Here is a 19,790-nt window from a genome sequence, read left to right as displayed (position 1 = left end):
CGGTGCTGAATACTCGGACTGTGTTTGTCAATGATTGGATTTCTATTTCTGACTTTCCATAGAGTTTCAAATCATCCATATATAATAAATGCGAATTTTTTTTGGCTTCTTTGCCTGTTTGGTAGCCTAATTTCATTTTTTTTAAGATTACTGATAGTGGGATCATCGCGATGATGAAGAGAAGAGGTGAAAGTGAATCACCCTGGAAAATTCCTCGCTTGATATTAACCATTCCATAGTTCTCATTCCCTACTGCCAACTCGGTTCTCCATTGTTTCATCGCCTTTTCAGTAAAGGATGTAATATTTTTGCTAATGCCAGTTGTTTCTAAGCATTTTATGATCCAACTATGCGGCAATGAGTCAAATGCCTTTTTGTAATCAATCCAGACCATATTCAAGTTCGTTTTTCTGTTCTTATAATTTTCTAATATCATTTTATCAATTAGGAGCTGATCTTTTGTGCCCCTGCTCCTTCTTTTGTTGCCTTTCTGCTCTACTGGCAAGATGTTGTTTGTTTCCAAATAATCCATAATGTTATCTGCAATAATGCCTGTGAGTAATTTGAAGGTTGTTGGCAAGCATGTTATTGGTCTGTAGTTTTCAGGTATTGTTCCTTTAGTTGCATCTTTCTGAATCAAGTATGTTTTTCCAGTTGTCAACCATTCATCAATTTGGCCATTTTGTAAAATCTCATTCAGTTGCCTGGCCAATATTGCATGTAAACTGGTCAGATATTTGAGCCAGAAACCATGTAATTGGTCCTTTCCAGGTGATGTCCAATTCTTTACTTTTTTTACTCGATTTTTGACCATCTCAGTTGTTATTTCTAATACTTGCATTTGTTTGTTGCCAATGCTTTTCTCAAAGTCATGTATCCATTTTTCTTCCTTATTGTAGTCCTTTGCATTTTCCCACAATTCTTTCCAGAATTCAACTGTGGCCTGCTTTTCTGGTTTTTGACTTTTGGTGTCATCATTCACATTAAGACTTTGATAAAAACGCCGTTGGTCTGATCGAAATTGCTGATTTTATTTATACTGGATGATTCGTGCCTCATATCTTTCAATTTTCCTAGCTGTTGCTGTTATCTGCTGTTTTACAATCTCTACAGCTTCATTGATGTTTCTTGTATCCAATCTATACCTTCTGATTAGCTGATCTATAATTTTGTTGTTTCTAAGTCGTTGCTCACGCATGTTCTTCAATTTGCTAGCATCTGCCCTTAATTTTTTGACTTTTTGTTCCAATCGGATTTTCCACTTTGGCTTTGATGCTTTTTCTGTTGTGTAACTAGGTGCTTTGATTTTAATGCCTAGTTCATTAGTGACTATTGCGGCTGCGCTGTACATTAACTGGTTCGTTTCCAAGATGGATCCCGATTCAATTGTTGAAAGCACTGCATTAACCATTTTCATGATAGGGGCCAAAATTTTCTTAGGCACAGTTTTTAATGATGGTAAACGTTGCCGTTCCTTATTAAGCAGAAAATGCTCCATGATCTTGTCCTTCAATTCTTTTTGTTTCTGAGTTAGTTCATCAGTTGGTTCAGTGATAACTGGTTCTGGTGATAGTGTTGTTATTTCCTCCCCGACAGCTTCTTCTGGGAGTTCTACTACAATGCCTTTAGGTGTGTCTTGAGTATCAGTTATTTCTGCTTGTGATGTTGTTTTCTCAGTTTTGCAATTTGCTTGAATTTCCTCAAGTTCAACTTCACTAAACACTTTATTCCGTGTAATAAATCGCCTTTGATCTGCAAGTCGTTGTTCACTAACATTTGAATCTGGATGTTGTTGTTTCCATAATTCATACATTCGCTTTAAATAACCTCTTTTCCCAGGCTCTGAGTTGTAATAACAGGCCATTATGGCACGGTTTTCATCGGCACTATATTTTTGTCGTTTTGTTGGCTGGTCCACTTGTAGCCCACTTGTCGACGGATGTCCAGGGACCTCAACATCCGCCGCGGCCCTTGTTAACCCGTGCGACGACCGATGCGGTATAGAATTTTTATTTGTTTCTTTCACCATGTTATATGGGTTGGCGGGTTTTTTTATGGGGCCAGGTTGCCAACCTGACCTCAACCCTCCTCCTTTCTCATCCGGGCTTGGGACCGGCAACGGCAGAGTTGTTGTTGTTGTTGTTGTTGTTGTTGTTATTATTATTATTATTATTATTATTATTATTATTATTATTATTGCACCTCAGCTGAGCTAAGAACAGCTCAGCTCACCAGCGCTGACACTGAGGGCAGTCTTTGAGTGTTGCATGTGTGCAGTTAGGGCTCTCTCATACAACCGGTAGGAAAACATCTGGAATCCCACCATTGTTTGTAATATATAATTTGTAGCAGTGAATGTGCACGCATGCGTGTAGAAGTGAGTATTGAAATAGGTCTATGATTCACTTGTTGGACTCCGTTCTGGGTTAACCAAACACTGGAATCTTGGAGTCCTAGTGGACAACCATTTAAATATGAGCCAGCAGTGTGCAGCAGCTGCCCAAAAAGCCAACACAGTTCTAGGCTGCATCAACAGAGGGATAGAATCAAGATCATGTGAAGTGTTAATACCACTTTATAATGCCTTGGTAAGGCCACACTTGGAATATTGCATTCAGTTCTGGTCGCCACGATGTAAAAAAGATGTGGAGACTCTAGAAAGAGTGCAGAGAAGAGCAACAAAGATGATTAGGGGACTGGAGGCTAAAACGTATGAAGAACGGTTGCAGGAACTGGGTATGTCTAGTTTAATGAAAAGAAGGACTAGGGGAGACATGATAGCAGTGTTCCAATATCTCAGGGGTTGCTACAAAGAAGAGGGAGTCAAACTATTCTCCAAGGCACCTGAGGACAGGACAAGAAGCAATGGGTGGAAACTAATCAAGGAGAGAAGCAACTTAGAACTGAGGAGAAACTTCCTGACAGTTAGAATAATTAATCAGTGGAACAGCTTGCCTCCAGAGGTTGTGAATGCCCCAACACTGGAAGTCTTTAAGAAGATGTTGGATAGCCATTTGTCTGGAACCATATAGGGTTTCCTGCCTAGGCAGGGGGTTGGACTAGCAGACCTCCAAGGTCCCTTCCAACTCTGCATTTCCATTGTCTTACTTCTTGCTCGGTGCTGAGACATTTGCTAAACATTTGTCTTTCCTTCCATTATGTTTCACTCTTATCTCCCTCAGCAGCCAAACTTCGACTGGCTAATCAAACACTAATGCAAAAAAGAGGGTTATTATAATTTGTTTTTCACACACACACATTTCAATGATGATCTTGAAAGCAAAAATACGATTAGCATCTCTCCTCTGCTCAGCATAGGACTGCACTGTCCTTTTCATCTGTCTTCTGCGCTCAGAATTGTGCAGAACGGTTTTCAGGAAGTTGGACGAAAGAAACACCTCTGGAATACTTTCATTATTTTGCTACCAACGATGCTCTTTTCAAGAGGCAACTGGACTTTCTTGTTTTTCTTTGAAGGCGTTTTGCTTTCCACCCAAGAAGCTTCTTCAGCTCTAGGTGGATGGTAGGGAATAGAAGGATTGATGCTCCTTGTAGACAGCTGGTCATTTGCATTCTTTTTATAGAGACGTTGAGACCACTTGGAGGTTTATCTGTATCCTCAAGACCACCCGAGTGGTGCAGATGGGTGTGGAGCCTTCTTGTAACTGTTGAAAGGACGGTGTTGTAGTCTGGAGACACATGATGGCGTATCCCTTACCCTCCGTTGAGAGAGGCCTGTTAATTTTGACATAGATTGCCTCTTTAATCCTTCTTTCAAACCAGCGATCCTCTCTACCCAAAATGTGGACTTTGCTTTCTTCAAAAGAGCGGCCTTTGTCGTTTAAATGCAGATGGACTGCTAAATCTTCTCCTGATGGGGTTTGTTCTCCTGTGTTGTGCCACGCATTTGTGAAGTGGCTGTTTTGTTTCCCCAAGGTAGAGATCTGCCCGTGGCTCCTCCCTGCGTTGTACTGCATGCAATGTTGCTCCGTTTCTGTCTTGATTGTTTTGTCCTTGGGGTGGACAAGCTTAATGTATTCTTGGGTTTAAAGTGCGCACGTATGTTGTGTTGGCTGAAGATTCTCCTGAAAAAAGCACCTTTTGGGACAACCGTGACCTGGATGATTGAGAATCTTCATAGACGTTTGCCTCACCTTGTGTTTGACCTCATTGTTCCCGGCCTAGATGTTTCTTCACACATACATACATTAAACAAACCTCACATCCACTTCGTTAGCGAAGTAAGCTCCTATTGTGTGACACATGTCCAGTTACATCCGCAGCCTTGATTGTTAACATTAATAATTTTTTTTTGAAAAACATTTTTGATAGTAATCCTTGACTTATGACTGCAGTTACGATGGGCACCTCGGTTGCTAAGTGAGGCAGTTGCTAAGGGAGACGCACCTGAATTTATGAGGTTTTTTTCCCCATGGTTGTTAAGTGAGTCACCCCAGTTGTTAAAGGACACACAAGGCCATTAAGTGAATCCAGCTTCCCCCATTGAGTTTGCTAGTTGGAAGCCAGCTGGGAAGGTCACAAACGAGGATCACCTGACCCCAGGATGCTGCAACAGTCGTAAGTGTGAGGACTGGCCGTAACTCGTTTTTTATCAGTTCTGCTGTAACTTTATCACTGGAGATTGGACAATCATTTGTCTGAAATGGTACTATAGGGTTTCCTGCCTGAGCAGGGGGTTGGACTAGAGGACCTCTGAGGTCTCTTTCAAGTCTGTTATTCTGTGAGGACACAAACGTTCCCAGAAGCTGCTAATTTTCATCTTTTCTTTCTCTCTTTAGGAGTCAGGCGAAACTGCTCTTCATTTTGCAGTCCGGACTGCTGATCACACCACACTCCATCTGATCGACTTCCTTGTACAAAACTGGTAACAGCTCTTTGTTTTTACGGTGGCATATAAGCATAAAAATACGACCTCCCTGACTTGTACGGTGTAATCACATGCATAGCTCAGGGCTCACTCTCTCCTCTCCCCTGACCTTGGTGGGGTAGACCCTTCCGTAAGTGAGTCAAAACATGGGTCTGTCCCCTTCATTGGGCAAGCAGATAAGAAGACAGCCATGGGGCTGATTAGCACCCTCAAAATTCTCCCCTCATCGTTTCTGGCCTCTTTTCAATTTTACATGCTGTTTTTTATGCTTTCGATATTTATTGTTCATCATCCAGCGTCCCTCTGTGAAGGAGATGGTCAGTTCTTAAAAATGATAGTTAGTTAGAATGGTAGATAGAAAGAGATAGAATGACAGATTAGACAGATATAGATAGACAGATGATAGATAGATGATAGATAGATAGATAGATAGATAGATAGATAGATAGATAGATAGATGATAGATAGATAGATAGATAGATAGATAGATAGATAGATAGATAGATGATAGATAGATAGATAGATAGATAGATAGATAGATAGATAGATAGATAGATAGATAGATAGATAGATAGATAGATAGATAGATAGATAGATAGATAGATAGATAGACAGACAGACAGACAGACAAGAGAGAGAAAGAGATGACAGATGATATGACATAGATATATAGACAGACGAGAGAGAGAGAGATGACAGACAGATATGATATGACATAGACAGACAGACGAGAGAGAGAGATGACAGACAGATGTGATTTGACATAGACAGACAGATGAGAGAGAGAGAGAGAGAGAGAGAGAGAGAGAGAGAGAGATGACAGACAGATATGATGACATAGATAGATAGAGATAGATAGACAGACAGACGAGAGAGAGAGAAAGAGATAACAGACAGATATGATATGACATGATAGATAGATAGATAGTAGGTGGGTAGATAGGTAGGTAGGTGGATGGATAGATAGATAGATAGATAGATAGATAGATAGATAGATAGATAGATAGATAGATAAAAATAAGATGATAGATAGTAGATGATAGATAGATTTAGATAGATATAGATAATAGATAGAAGATAGATAGATAGTAGATAGATAGATGATAGATAGATGACAGATATGATAATAGAGAGAGAGAGAAAGAGAGGACAGACTGATATGACATGATAGATGATGATAGATAGATAGATAGATAGATAGATAGATAGATAGATAGATAGATAGATAGATAGATGATAGATAGATATACATACAGATATGATAAGAGAGAGAGAGTCAGCTGGGGGTGAGGGCTTCTTGGCTCTTGATGTTGAATAGGTAGCTGGTTCTCGACTTACCATTACAATTGAGCCCCAAATTCCTGTTGCTATGCAAGACAGTTTTAAAGTGAATTTTGCCCCACTGTGCCACCTTTCTTGCCACAGTTAAGTGAATTACTGCAGTTGTTAAGAACCCAGGGGTTAAGAGAAACTGGCTTCTCCCATTGACTTTGCTTGTCAAAATGTCGCAAAAAATGATCACAAGACTCCAGGACACTGCAACTGTCATAAATACATGCCAGTTGCCAAGCTTCCAAATTTTGATCACGTGACCATGGGGATGCTGCAAAGATCGTGAAAATGTGAGAGATGGCAATAAATCCCCTTTTTTCATTGCAACTTTGAATAGTCACTGAATGAATGGTTGTAAGCCAAGGACTACCTGAAGAGTCTCCACATTTCATAGTCATAGTGGTTCGCGTCTATTATACACTTTTTACAGAATGAAATGAATTCACGGATATGTACTGCATATCCCAAAGGTTAAATCCATGATTAGGCATGAAAATGAATATAGGATTTTTTTTTCTCCTTTATTTTTCTAGTGGAAACCTGGATAAGCAAACAGTGTTGGGGAATACCGTTCTACATTATTGCAGTATATATAACAAGCCAGAGTGTTTGAAGTTGGTTTTGAAGGGGAAGCCAACTTTGCATATAGGTGAGTATGTTCTCTTCACTATTAGTCAATTAAAAAGTACTGGAAGTATATATTCACAGATACACATACATCTGTGTGTGTCTGTGAATATATACTTTAAAAATTCTCTCTCTTTCCCTCCCTCCCTCCCTCTGTGTATGTACGTATGTACAGTATGTATGTATGTATGTATGTATGTATGTATGTATGTATGTATGTATATAAAGGCTTTGTGTGTGTGTGTGTTCCAGCTTAACTAGGTACACAGATGACTTACTATCTGGAAACAAATATTGTGGGGGTAAGACACCCCTAAAACCCCTTGGGGTGTGAGCTCTGTTAAGATACAGCCTGTTGCGCCTTAAAATGGCTTCTACTGTACCTGCCGTAAAAATAGCTTCCACTGTACAGCGCAATGGACTTGCCATGGTAACAGCTTCACAGTACTCCACAAGGGGGCTCCCTTTGGTAAGAGGGAAAATCCAACATTAGAAATTACGTTTGGTCTGGACATTTTGCCCTTATAAATAAATACCAGGGCAATGCCAGGTTGTCGGCTAGTTCACTATAAAATAGGCACAGTTGACTGGAAGTAATTATCAATATTCCTCTAGTAATTACCCTAAAAAGCTTTTCCCACTGTGCAATCTCTGATGATTCTCAATTTGCATTTTGTTCATATTTCAGTTAGGCCTTTGATGATTTACCAAAGCTGTCACTGCTTTTGAAGCTAACTTGTTAAAATAAGATGCCCTTGATCAAAGGGTTGAATAATGAACAATTTTCAAGTGTGGTCCCAACATTCATAAATGAAATATAATATGGGAAGGACCATAATTTGCTATTCTGTTTCTTTGATTCCCCTATCTAGTTTTTACACCGGTAATCAAGAACCCAGTTTGTGCCTATTTCCTCACGTGGTCAAAAGCAAAACATGATTTTCGTTTTGCCAATTTGCCATCTTCGAAAAATATCTTGTATTTTTCTTCTGAAGTGCAGTCTATCTGACTCACATATAAATTTCCATGTATTCTAATTGCAGGTAGTCCTCAACTTACCACCACAATTAAGCCCAGAATTATGGTTGTAAGCAGGGGTGAAATGCTACCGGTTCGGGCCGGTTTGCCCGAACCGGTAGCAAAAAAATGCTTAAAAAGAAAGAAACATGTGCATGCACGCGCAAGCAAACCAGTAGCAGACTTCAGAGAATTTCACTGGTTGTAAGTTGTGATGGTTGTTAAGGGAGGTACTCATATGATCGCATTTTAATGACTACTGGCCCTGTTGCAGTAGTCTAGTGACCTCATGGGTTGTTAAACGGAGCATGGGGTGTGCACAGGAGCGGGGACACCCTTGGAAGCTTGACACAGGCCTCAGCCTGCATTGCAGCACCTCCCCATCTGCCATGTGGCCCTGCCCTGAGCTCCTCCACCCCATGAGGCACTACATGCTCCACTCCCTGGGTCTCAAACACTGGGGCCTCTCCCCTCCTGGTCATGCCTCAGTCCACTTACTTTTTCTGGAGGTCTTTTTTAGAAAGGAGAAGCAACCAATTCACAGTGCCTCCTTCCTGTAGTTTTATATATATACATATTACTTATTTGGCCAAGTGTGGTTAGACATAGAAGGAATTTGCCTTACAAGAAGAATAGAATACAATAATACAAAAGCAGAGTTGGAAGGGACTTTGGAGGTCTTCTAGTCCAACCCCCTGCCTAGGAAGGAAACCCTATACTGTTTCAGACAAATGGCTATCCAACCTCTTCTTAAAGACTTCCAGTGTTGGGGCATTCACAACTTCTAGAGGCAAGCTGTTCCATTGATTAATTGTTCTAACTGTCAGGAAATTTCTCCTCAGTTCTAAGTTGCTTCTCTCCTTGATTAGTTTCCACCCATTGCTTCTTGTTCTACCCTCAGATGCCTTGGAAAATAGTTTGACTCCCTCTTCTTTGTGGCAACCCCTGAGATATTGGAACACTGCTATCATGTCTCCCCTGCTCCTTCTTTCTATTAAGCTAGACATACCCAGTTCCTGCAACCGTTCTTCATATGTTTTAGTCTCCAGTCCCCTAATCATCTTTGTTGCTCTTCTCTGCACTCTTTCTAGAGTCTCCACATCTTTTTTACATCGTGGCGATATATTTAGATAGAGATAAGAACAAAATGGCAACTGATAACAGGAGTTGCACAGAAATATTTGTACCCAGATGACACACTGCTCAAGGAGAGATAAAATGTTTATATTTTTTTAAAAAATGGAAAATGAATAAAAAACTTTTTTTAAGGAGAGATGAAATGTTTATATATATTTTTAAATGGAAAATAACTTTTTTAAAAAAAACCTTTTTTAGAAAAGAAAAGAAGGAATTTGTACAATTTTCGTTGCATTTTTTCTTTTAACGGTGAATGAATATTGAACTTTATTGCAACGTTTGATAGTTTCATTTTATCCTGACAATTTGCAGTAAATCAAGCTGGCGAAACTGCCCTGGACACGGCAAAGAGACAGAAAGCTATCCAGTGTGAAGATTTGGTAAGAAAATCATGCTTGTTTACCATTGAAAGATGAGAAGGGGAAATTTGCGTGAAAATTTGTTTCTCCCTCCCTCCCTCTGTCTTTTGCACATGTAGAATGGGATGAATTGGCTACAAACAGAGACTCCAGACTGATATTTTGTTCTTTTTCAGCCTTAAAAGACTCTGCTTGCTCCATTCATTTGCCCAGTCTCCACCCCGCAAGGGAGTATGGGTTCGTTAAAAGATGATGATGAAAGCATGAACCCTTGCATTAGAAAGTTTACCAGGCTTTATTTCTTAATTTAGTAGGGACACGGTGGCTCAGTGGCTAAGACACTGAGCTTGTCGATCAGAAAGGTCGGCAGTTCGAATCCCTAACACCACGTAATGGAGTGAGCTCCCGTTACATGTCCCAGCTTCTGCCAACCTAGCAATTCGAAAGCATGTAAAAATGCAAGTAGAAAAATAGGGACCATTTTTGGTGGGAAGGTAACAGCGTTCCGTGCGCCTTCGGCGTCTAGTCATGCCGGCCACATGACCACGGAGACGTCTTCGGGCAGCGCTGGCTCTTCGGCTTTGAAAGGGAGATGAGCACCGCCCCCTAGAGTCAAGAACAACTAGCACATATGTGCAAAGGGAACCTTTACCTTATTTCTTAATTTCTTTTACAATCACAAAGGATTTTCATCAGTCAGAACAAAGCCAGGCATTTCAGTATAGTACAAAATGTCTCTGCCAAGAAGCGAACATGCTTTTCACAAGCACAAAAGGCGAACGTTTCAGAATTACCTGTTGTTTCAGCTTTCCCAGGCCAAAGTGGGGAAACTAAATCCCCACGTTCACGTCGAATACGAGTGGAACCTTCGGCAGGAAGAAATGGATGAAAGTGACGATGACCTCGATGACAAGGTAAAGAAGAATGGGGGGGGGGGGTTTACAGGTAGTCCTCGGTTTGCAACAGTCCACTTAGCGGCCCTTCAAAGTTGCAACGACACTGAAAAAAAGTGACTTACGACCATTTTTCACACTTATGCCCGTTGCAGCATCCTCATGGTCACGTAATGAAAATTTGGACCCTGGGCAACTGGGCAACTGGGCAACTGACTCATATTCGTGATGGTTGCCGTGTCCTGGGTCATGTGATCTTGTGATCAATGGGGATTCACTTAAGAACTGTTTCTGGAGATTCTCAGTTATCCAGGTCATAGTTGTCCCAAAGGTCCTTTTTTCAAGAGGCAACTGGACTTTCTGGTTTTTCTTTGAAGATGTTTCACTTCTAATCTAAGAGGCTTCTTCAGCTCTGACTGGGTGGTGAGGAATGGAAGGAGTGGAACAGAACTGTCTACTCAACACAGTCCTTTCAGCAGCTACAAGAAAGCTCCTCCCCATTTGTACTAAGGTGACCCTGAAGACACAAATAAACCTCCCAGTAGCCTCAACGACTCTCTTAAAATAATGCAAATGACCAGCTGTCTGCAAGGAGTATAAAATCCTTCCATCCCCCACCACCCAGTCAGAGCTGAAGAAGCATCTTGGATGAGAAGCGAAACATCTTCCAAAGAAAAACCAGAAAGTCCAGTTGCCTCTTGAAAAAAGCACCTTTGGGGCTTAACAACTAGTTATGCATAGATTGTAAGGTATAATAAATGTGTTACTAACTTAACAACTGCAGGGATTCACCTAACAATTGTGGCAGGAAAGATCTAAAAATGGGACAAAACTCACTTAACAACTATCTCACTTAACAACAAAAACTTGGGGCTTAAATTTTGGTTGTAAGTCAAGGGCTACCTGAATTAGTTTTCAGTTTCAATGCACCAATCACAGGGACCGTCCTCCCATGAGCCTCCCAAAAAGAGGGGAAAAGCAGAGCAGCTGGCCACACAGCTGTTGGCTTCGGGGAAACTGCTCAACAAGCAGAAGCACTGCACTCAGAAAGAGGAGGGCAAAAGCGGGATTTGTGCTGCCCCCCCCCCCCCGTGGCACCACACATGCTGCTCACGCCTATCCCCCCCCCGGGCTTATTTTCAGGATTGGGGTACTATTAGGCCCACCCTCAAAAAATTAGGGTTGGGCTGCTTTTTGGGGTAGGTCGTGTTTTCGGAGAAACATGGTAGATGGTAGTAAAGTTACTGACTTGTTCATAAGTTAGTTCTGGTTACTTGCACCTGACAATAATGAAATATATTTAGAAACTACAGTATATGTCCATGTATACCGTGTTTTTCGAAGTATAAGACGGACATTTTCCTCCCAAAAAAGAGGGTGAAAATCTGGGGGCATCTTATACACTGAATACAGCATTTTTGGCCTACTGAACCCCCCCCTTCTCAAAAATGGATGTGCAGAGGGTTTGGGAGGCCTGCAAAGTGCTCCTTGGGGCTGGGGAGGGCAAAAATGAGCAAACAAATGGGCCATTTCTTGCTCCGTTTTGCCCCAGCCCCCAGAGCACCCTACAAGCCTCCCAAAGCCTATGCATGCCCAGTTTATTTGCCAAAAAAAAGGCAATTTTTTGCTCGTTTTTGTCCTCCCTCAGTCCCCAGGAGCACTTTGCAGGCCTCTTTAAACTCTCTGCATGCCCCATAAAAACGAGGTGTGCAGAGAGTTTGAGAGGCCTGCAGAGTGCAAAATCTTTTTTTTTTTTATTTACCTCTTCAAAATCTTGGTGCGTCTTATACTCCAGTGCGTCTTATATTCTGAAAAATATGGTAATTCATTAACCTAGTTTCTTGCCTTTTACACTTCTAAGATTCATGGGGGAGTTTAGAAGAGTTCCTGAGCTTTCCATGAGCTCAAGAACGTCTTTTTTGCAGTAGATTTTTTCTCTCTCTCACGAGATGTATAATGCAAAATTGTACCCGTCGCTGAAATAAATAAGGAAACTTCATATGACAAAACTGAAAATCACTGTTCATGCCTCGGTAGTTTACCCAGCAACATCATTTCCTGTCCTTCAGCTGGAAAGTTTTGACTTTTACTAGTTAAATAGAGAGGGTACCTTGAAATAAAAGTGTTGTTGTTTTTTGTCCCCACAGCCTAGTCCGATTAAGAAAGAACGTTCTCCGAGACCCCAGAGTTTTTGTCATTCTTCCAGTATTTCCCCTCAAGACAAAATGGCTCTCCCAGGTCTTAGCACTCCACGAGACAAACAGAGGCTCTCCTACGGTGCCTTCCCACATCAGATTTTTGTCTCTGGCAGCATCGACTCTGCCACTTCACCAACAATTGTGGATGGGCCCCCGCTTCCTCCAAGAAATGCTGGAAAAGGTATTTGTTCGGCGCTGTTGTGAGTGTTGCGGGAATGGGGTGTGATTTCTGTTTTGCCCCCAATCCTATAGAAACCTAACTGTTTAATTTTAGCTTTCTGGAAGAAGAGGATTTTCAAATGGTGTGGTGAACCCTGGTGATGAGTAGCATATTTATAGAAATGTGAACAACTTATTTCTCTTTTATGTATTATACAAAGCTGAGTAACATTTTTAAAGGGCATTGCACCGAGGCTATAAATTCCAAAATTTCTGGACAGTGACTTATATAGCACTTATAGCAATAGCGCTTAGACTTATATACCGCTTCATGGTGCTTTACAGCCTCTCTAAGCAGTTTTCAGACTCAGCATCTTGCCCTCAACAGTCTGGGTCCTCATTTTACTCACTTCAGAAAGATGGAAGGGTGAGTCAACCTTGAGCTGGTGAGATTTGAACTGCCGAACTGCAGCTAGCAGTCAGGTGAATTAGCCTGCAGTACTGCAATCTAACCACTGCGCCACCTCGGCTCTTATATAGGCAGGCATTAATGTTTTGCAATTATATAACTATAAAACTATGCTTTTTTCCCCATAGAGTAGCATGTAGAATTAAAAACCCCAGAAAAAGAGCCTGTTTATAATCAGAGATGACAGATTTAAAAAACCTTGCTGAGTGAAATTTTCATGCAATACTTTTAAATTCTTCTAGTTATTCTGTTAACGTATGTCAGCCTTTTTCAAAATGCCATTTTAAGATTTCAAACTCACAGAATTCTTCAGCCAGCAATAACTCAAATAAATGTTTTGAGCACAGATCGCCCCAAAACGAGCAGGGCGGCTCCTGCGTTAAGAAGGCTGGGCTGACAATTGGCAGCCTCGCGCTCGAGACTCGTTTGCTGCTGCGGGACGCGTTGAACTCCTGTCCCACGCTCTGGCTCCAGCTAACCCAGCAGTACGAAAGCTTCTTGGTGATGCGAAAGGAGCCTCCAACTGGATCTCCCCTGGGCAATGATGACGTCACTGGCAAATCCTTTCACCACCGGAAGCCCTTTGATGCTTCCAACATGGGTGTATTAATATTAGTACCCTAAAAGAGCTACTTTTGTGCATACCTACTAAAGGTGTAATGAACAGGTAGCAGATTATTTGTCCAAGCAATTAAGTGACTCCATTCTTTTTCCTTCCAAGAAGATACAAGGAAATTCAGATCAGTGGTGGAATTTGCCTGAACTGGTAGCTCTGACTATCATCTGGGAGTGAACCGGTTCGCTCCCAAGATCAAGTGGGCCTGCCCGCCCACCCCCACGTTTTACCTACTTTTATCTCAGATGAGTCGTGTGGCAGAGTGGTTTGCAACACCTCCGCTGTTTTCCTTCCCAAGCAGTAATCCGTAAGGTCGGCACGAAGTGGGCACGAAGCACCCGCTCAGTGAACTGGTTGTTAAACTGGTAGGATCCCACCCGATTCAGATCCTTGGCAACCAGCATGACATTTGTATAATTCCGGGGTCATGTTATCGCCATTTATAACCTTCCCAGCCAGTTTCTGACAAGCCAAGTCAAAACTGGATTTGCTTAAGGCAGGGGTGTCCAAACTTGGGAACTTTAAGACTTGTGGACTTCAACTCCCAGAATTCCCCAGCCAGCATGGCTGGCTGGGGAATTCTGGGAGTTGAAGTCCACAAGTCTTAAAGTTCCCAAGTTTGGACACTCCTGCCTTAAGGACTGCATCGTTCAATTCATAATTGCAGTGAGACACTTGGCATGCACTGCACACCCAAAAAGTTGTGAACATTGGGTACCATGTTCACTTAACAGCAATAGAAATTCTACTCTTAATTGTGGTCATAAATTGGGGAATAACTACCGTATTTTTCGGAGTATAAGACACACCTTTTCGCCCCAGAAAAGAGGGTGAAAATCTGGGTTATACACTGAATACAGCATTCTTGGCTTCCCAAAACCCCGCCCCCTTTACAAAAATGGACGTGCAGAGGGTTTGGGAGGCCTGCAAAGTACTCCTGGGGGCTGGGGAGGGCAAAAATGAGCAAAACCCGGGCTCATTCCCTCTCCCCCCCCCCCCCCCGGTTCCCAGGAGCACTCTACAAGCCTCCTAAAGGCTATGCATGCCCTTTTTTGGTGAAAAACGGGCTGTTTTTTGCTTGTTTTTGCCCCCCCCCCAGCCCACAGGAGCACTTTGCAGACCTCTCAAACTCTGCATGCCCCGTTTTTCACAACAACTTTTTTTAAAAAAATCTACCTCTTCAAAATCTTGGGGTGTCTTATACTCTGGTGCATCTTATACTCCGAAAAAAATGGTGCATAATTTTTTTAGGCATAGATCCCTTCTCTGGAATTGCTATTCTCACCTGACAAATCAGAATGGGAAAAGGGCCACTGTCACAGACAAATATATTGATGCAATAAAGGACAAGGGACACACTTAATTCTTTGTTTTAGTGGTTGCAGTAGTCCATGCAGACTACACTCAGGGGAATCGTTCTGCTGACACTGAATTCAAAGCATTCTTGAAATGCTTTGAATTTAGTCAGAGACCGCATAACTTTGGCTAGCAAAGTTGAAGCCTAGGCTTGGGTTCGAAAGAACCTTTGCAGACACATTTTTATCTGAAGGAATCTTTATTGTAATCAAGGAGGAAGAACTTCGTTGATTGCCTTTGCACATCCTACTATACCCATGGTGATTTGAACCCATAGCTTTCCATCCTTTTCATAAATGAACTACCGTATTTTTCGGAGTGTAAGATGCACCTTTTTCCCTCAAAAAAGAGGGTGAAAATCTGGGTGCGTCTTATACACTAAATACAGCATTTTGGGCCTACCGAAACCCTGTTCCCTTTGCAAAAACAAGGCATGCAGGGGGTTTGGGAGGCTTGCAGAGTGCAAAAACGGTTTTTTAAAAAAATTATCTGTTCAAAATCATGGTGCGTCTTACACTCCAGTGCGTCTTATAGTCTGAAAAATAAGGTATCTTGCTTTATAGTGCTTGATGGCTCTGAAGTGTCTACATAAGGTTAATTGTAGTCATGTCCAACTATGACAGACACCTAAAAGAGGTGAAAACCCCCTTATCAATTGATACATTCTCCCTCTCGAGCAATGGACACAGATTTAATCTGATTTAATTCTTCTGTAATTCAGGTGATATACATTGCCTTGTTCCAAATAAAATGGTTTAATTGACAATGCAAAGAAGCTGGTGATTACGGTTAATAAACCATTGCAGCTTAGCCTGACTTGCACTTCTTTATCAGGATGCTAATCAAGCTTAATAGAATGAAGGAAGGTACTGTATATGCCCGTGATGGCGAACCTATGGCACGCATGCCACAGGTGGCACGCGGAGCCATTTCTTAGGGCACGCGAGGGGTTGCCCTGTCAGCTCCAGTGCGCATGCGCACTAGCCAGCTGACTTTGGCCTTCATTTTTGGCCATTTTTCGCCCGCCTCCGGAGGGCAAAAAACAACCCAACACAGAAACCGGAACTTCGGGAACGAAGTTTGCATGTTGGGTTGTGCTTTGCAACAGCCGTGGGGTCGGAGGGAGTTTGCTCAGGAGCGATGCCGGCAGCGTCAGAGGGAGGGGTAGCCCAAGCTTTCTGGGATGAGTAAACAAGTGTGGGGAGGCGAAGGGGAGATAGAAGAGAGAGCGCTGGTCAGGAGCCACAGGAGGGGTAAAGCGGCAGCTGAGGGGGTGAGGAGATCCCGGTTTGCACACAGGAGCGAGGGCACCTTTAAGCTTGCGGCTTTCTCAGCGCTGTTGCAAACCACGGCGGCCCCAATGCCCAGCACCTTCCATCCACAGCAGCTGCACCCCGCCGCCTTTGGAGGCAGCCGCTTTTCTTGGTGGGGTAGCTTGTGAAACCCCCCCCCCCCTCTGCTGGGCCAAGAGCAGCTGACCTGTGAGGGTGCCGTTCTCACCATCATTTGCGGGGCTAAAAAGCTCATGAAACAGTCTCTCCCACCCCGCATCGCCTGTCTCTTTAATTCACGTCTCTTTGTCTCCCCCTGAAATGACCTCATCCTCAGTAGAAAGCAATTGGGAAAGGTTTGTGTGTGTTTTGGGCTGGGGGAAATAAGGTAAGGAGGAAGGACAGAGGCTTCTCGGCTCACTCTCACCTCCCGGATAGCAGAGGTTCCTGTGTTGGGATGCCCTGCCTTTTCCTCCCTGAACTGGTGCTGGAGGGTGGGAATCTGATGTCTGTCCGGAGGCTGATGAGCCCAGGAGCAGCACACCCATGAAGCCCAGCTGGGCGGAGGGACACAGAGTCCGGGAGGCGAGCAAAAATGCCTCCGTTCTTCCTCCTTGTCTTATTCTCCTCCACCCACCCACCGTCTCTCTCTCTATCTCTCACTCACACACACACACAAATCCTTTCCCAATTGCTTTGTCCCGGCACTTTAGGCAAAGAGGTGCGATTTAAAGAGACAGGCGAGCTGGAGGGGGGGGGGAAGGAAGCAGCAATCGCCCCGGCACATATTCCTCCTCGCCCATCGTGGCTGCCAGGGCTTCTCCTTCATAATGGGTTGCAGGAGGAGGAGGGAACCCCATCTCCCCCATTGGGAACTCTGCCAGAAAAGCCATCCGGGAGGCGAGAGTGAGCGCACACACTCCCTCCCTTTTTCTCAAGTCCACGGAGGGAGATTTCCTTCAGAATCAAAACGGCTGGTGGGACACCTCAGCGCAGCGCTGCTCCTTCCATGGACTTGAGGGGAAAGAAAGCCCCCTTTCCCCCTTCTCAAATTGCAGTATGCCTGGACAGAGAGGCAGGGAGGGAGGAAGAGCACATGCCACCTCCAATTAGTTATCCAAGCTCAGTTTCCTGCTGCCAAGGCCAGCGCTCTAAAGGCGGCAGGGTGCAGCAGGTCCTGCGGGTGTGAGTGGAACGTGCTGGAAGCCTCCGGAGGGCCTGCGTGGGGGCGTTTTCACCCTCCCCAGGCCCTAGAAATCCTCTGGAGCCTGGGAAGGGTAAAAAAACGGGACCATCACGTAACAAAAGTAAGGGGGAGGGCGGGGGTCGCACGCGCATGCCCGGGGGGTGGTGGTAGTTACATGCACATGCGCATTGGGGTCTGCACGCATAGGATTATGGGTTTGGCACGCATGGCCATGACCCCCCCTTCCCTCCCACCCTTTTGGCACGCAAAGCCAAAAAGGTTCGCCATCACTGGTATATGCTGTGTTGTTGCTTAGTATGCACACCACCCAAAAATGAATAGTTGGATTAAATCTATTTCATTAATGTGTTTGCTTGAATGGTATGGTGGCCTAGAGGTGGAGCTCCCACCTCACAATTAGGAGGCTGTGAGTTTGATCCTAGGTAGAGGTAGATGTTTCTCTCTCTGGGCACAATGAGAATATCTCTGCTGTGAACTCTACATTGGTGTCAGGAAGGGCATCCGGCTAGTAATCACTCCGCTCCATTCAGTTGCCATGATTCCATCCCGATACATGCGATTACGGGGTCATTAAAATAGTAGTAGTAGTAGTAGTAGTAGTAGTAGTAGTAGTAGTAGTAGTAGTAATGTATTTGCGTATAATCCTACATCCAGTTATTTTCTAGAGGAAGAATGAATCAAAGCAAAAATATAAATAATCTGAAATTAATATAAAAACAAACAACAGATATAACAGTGTTGAAACGTATCTATTCCAAGACTAGATCTTGCTGAATCCATTTGTTAAAGATACGTAATTCAATTCAAATGACATTCAACATAGTTAAATGCATAATCAAGAATAGTCTATTTCACAATGATAAATCATTGTTCTCCTTGGCTTGTTAGTGTTTTGAACTTGGGGCCTTTACTGTATTAAATCTATACTTTTGGCTGTCGACGCTATTCTTTTAGATTTAACCTTAGATATAATAAGTTAAATTATTGCTTAGATTTACTCATACCAATGTTGATGAATATTTTTATTGGAAAACAGTGAGTCAGATCTAGTCTTAATCACCAACTTTGATGAATGAGATTTACAATAGTAACTAACTTATTCTATTTTTAAGACTCAACATAGTGCAGATAATTTTTATGGGACATAATCACCATTTAAATAATAACACTCTTTGCATTAGCTCTTTTACCAAAATGTAAGGTTGAGACCAGAGATGATTTTTTGTTTTAATATTTGTATTCTTAAATGTATTTATATATTGCACCCAGTTATTCTTAAGTACATCCGCTGAAATAATGGGTTTAATATTCTAATGAATGTTGTTATGAAATATCTTTGAATACTAATATTGAAAGACATTTCATAATGGGTTTAATATAAGCCATTGGGACATGGTGGCTCAGTGGCTGAGCTTGTCAATCAGAATGGTCACCAGTTCGGTGGTTCAAATCCCTAGCACTGCATAATGGAGTGAACTCCCGTTCCTTGTCCCAGCTTCTGCCAACCTAGCAGTTCGAAAGCGTGTAAAAATGCAAGTAGAAAAATAGGAACCACCTTTGGTGGGAAGGTAACAGCGTTCTGTGTGCCTTCGGCATTGAGTCATGCCGGCCACATGACCACGGAGACGTCTTCAGACAGTGCTGGCTCTTCGGCTTTCAAACGGAGATGAACACCGCCCCCTAGAGTCAGGAATGACTAGCACATATGTGCGAGGGGAACCTTTCCCTTTACGTAAGCCTGTTGATTTACGAATGAAGACAAATATACATGTCCCTGAATAATGTTGCAGGATCCAATCCGGGTCGGTTTCTGGACCAGAGGTTTTGTAATCTGAGCTTTTGGACTCATGCTGGAGTCCACCCAAAGGGAGCGTCTCTCACACAAGAATGCATGAGACCCATTCTGGTGAGAGAGAAGTTCTCTGAGGATGGGTTCCAGCATGAATCTGAAAGCTCCGAAGATTAAATCTCTAGTCCCCATGACCGACCTAGATTGGATTCAGTGGATTTACTTGGTATTATATGTAAACTACTCTTCCTGCATCTTAATATCTTAAATTTCTTTGTGTTACCTTCTCTCTGAAACCATGTGTATGTCTCTACCACATGTACCTGCTTCTCCCTTCACAGTAATTGCTGGAAAAGTTAATAGTAGGAAAATAATTTTGCATTTTTTTGGAATGTCCAATTGTTGTTCTTTCCCCCTAGTCCTTTGCTGTATTTTCCTGTTGTCCGATTTTTGAGTTTCCTGTGTGCTGTAT

General features: G+C 42.8%; 1 protein-coding gene across 2 annotated transcripts in view; it reads left to right on the top strand.

Moving 5' to 3' along the window:
- ASAP1 (ArfGAP with SH3 domain, ankyrin repeat and PH domain 1) overlaps window positions 1–19,790 on the top strand; it is a 153,089-nt gene that overhangs the window by 117,892 nt on the left and 15,407 nt on the right. For both annotated transcript variants that reach the window (XM_081949857.1, XM_081949858.1), the window contains exons 19-23: window positions 4,800–4,885; window positions 6,754–6,869; window positions 9,314–9,381; window positions 10,167–10,274; window positions 12,401–12,632. In XM_081949857.1, the coding sequence (XP_081805983.1) occupies window positions 4,800–4,885; window positions 6,754–6,869; window positions 9,314–9,381; window positions 10,167–10,274; window positions 12,401–12,632 (610 nt within the window). The remainder of the gene's footprint in view (window positions 1–4,799; window positions 4,886–6,753; window positions 6,870–9,313; window positions 9,382–10,166; window positions 10,275–12,400; window positions 12,633–19,790) is intronic.

The sequence above is a fragment of the Natrix helvetica genome (genome assembly GCF_964273705.1).
Source record: "Natrix helvetica genome assembly, chromosome: 4".
NCBI lineage: Eukaryota > Metazoa > Chordata > Lepidosauria > Squamata > Natricidae > Natrix > Natrix helvetica.
The sequence above is the reverse complement of the archived record's forward strand: the minus strand, read 5'-3'. Positions and strand labels throughout refer to the sequence as shown.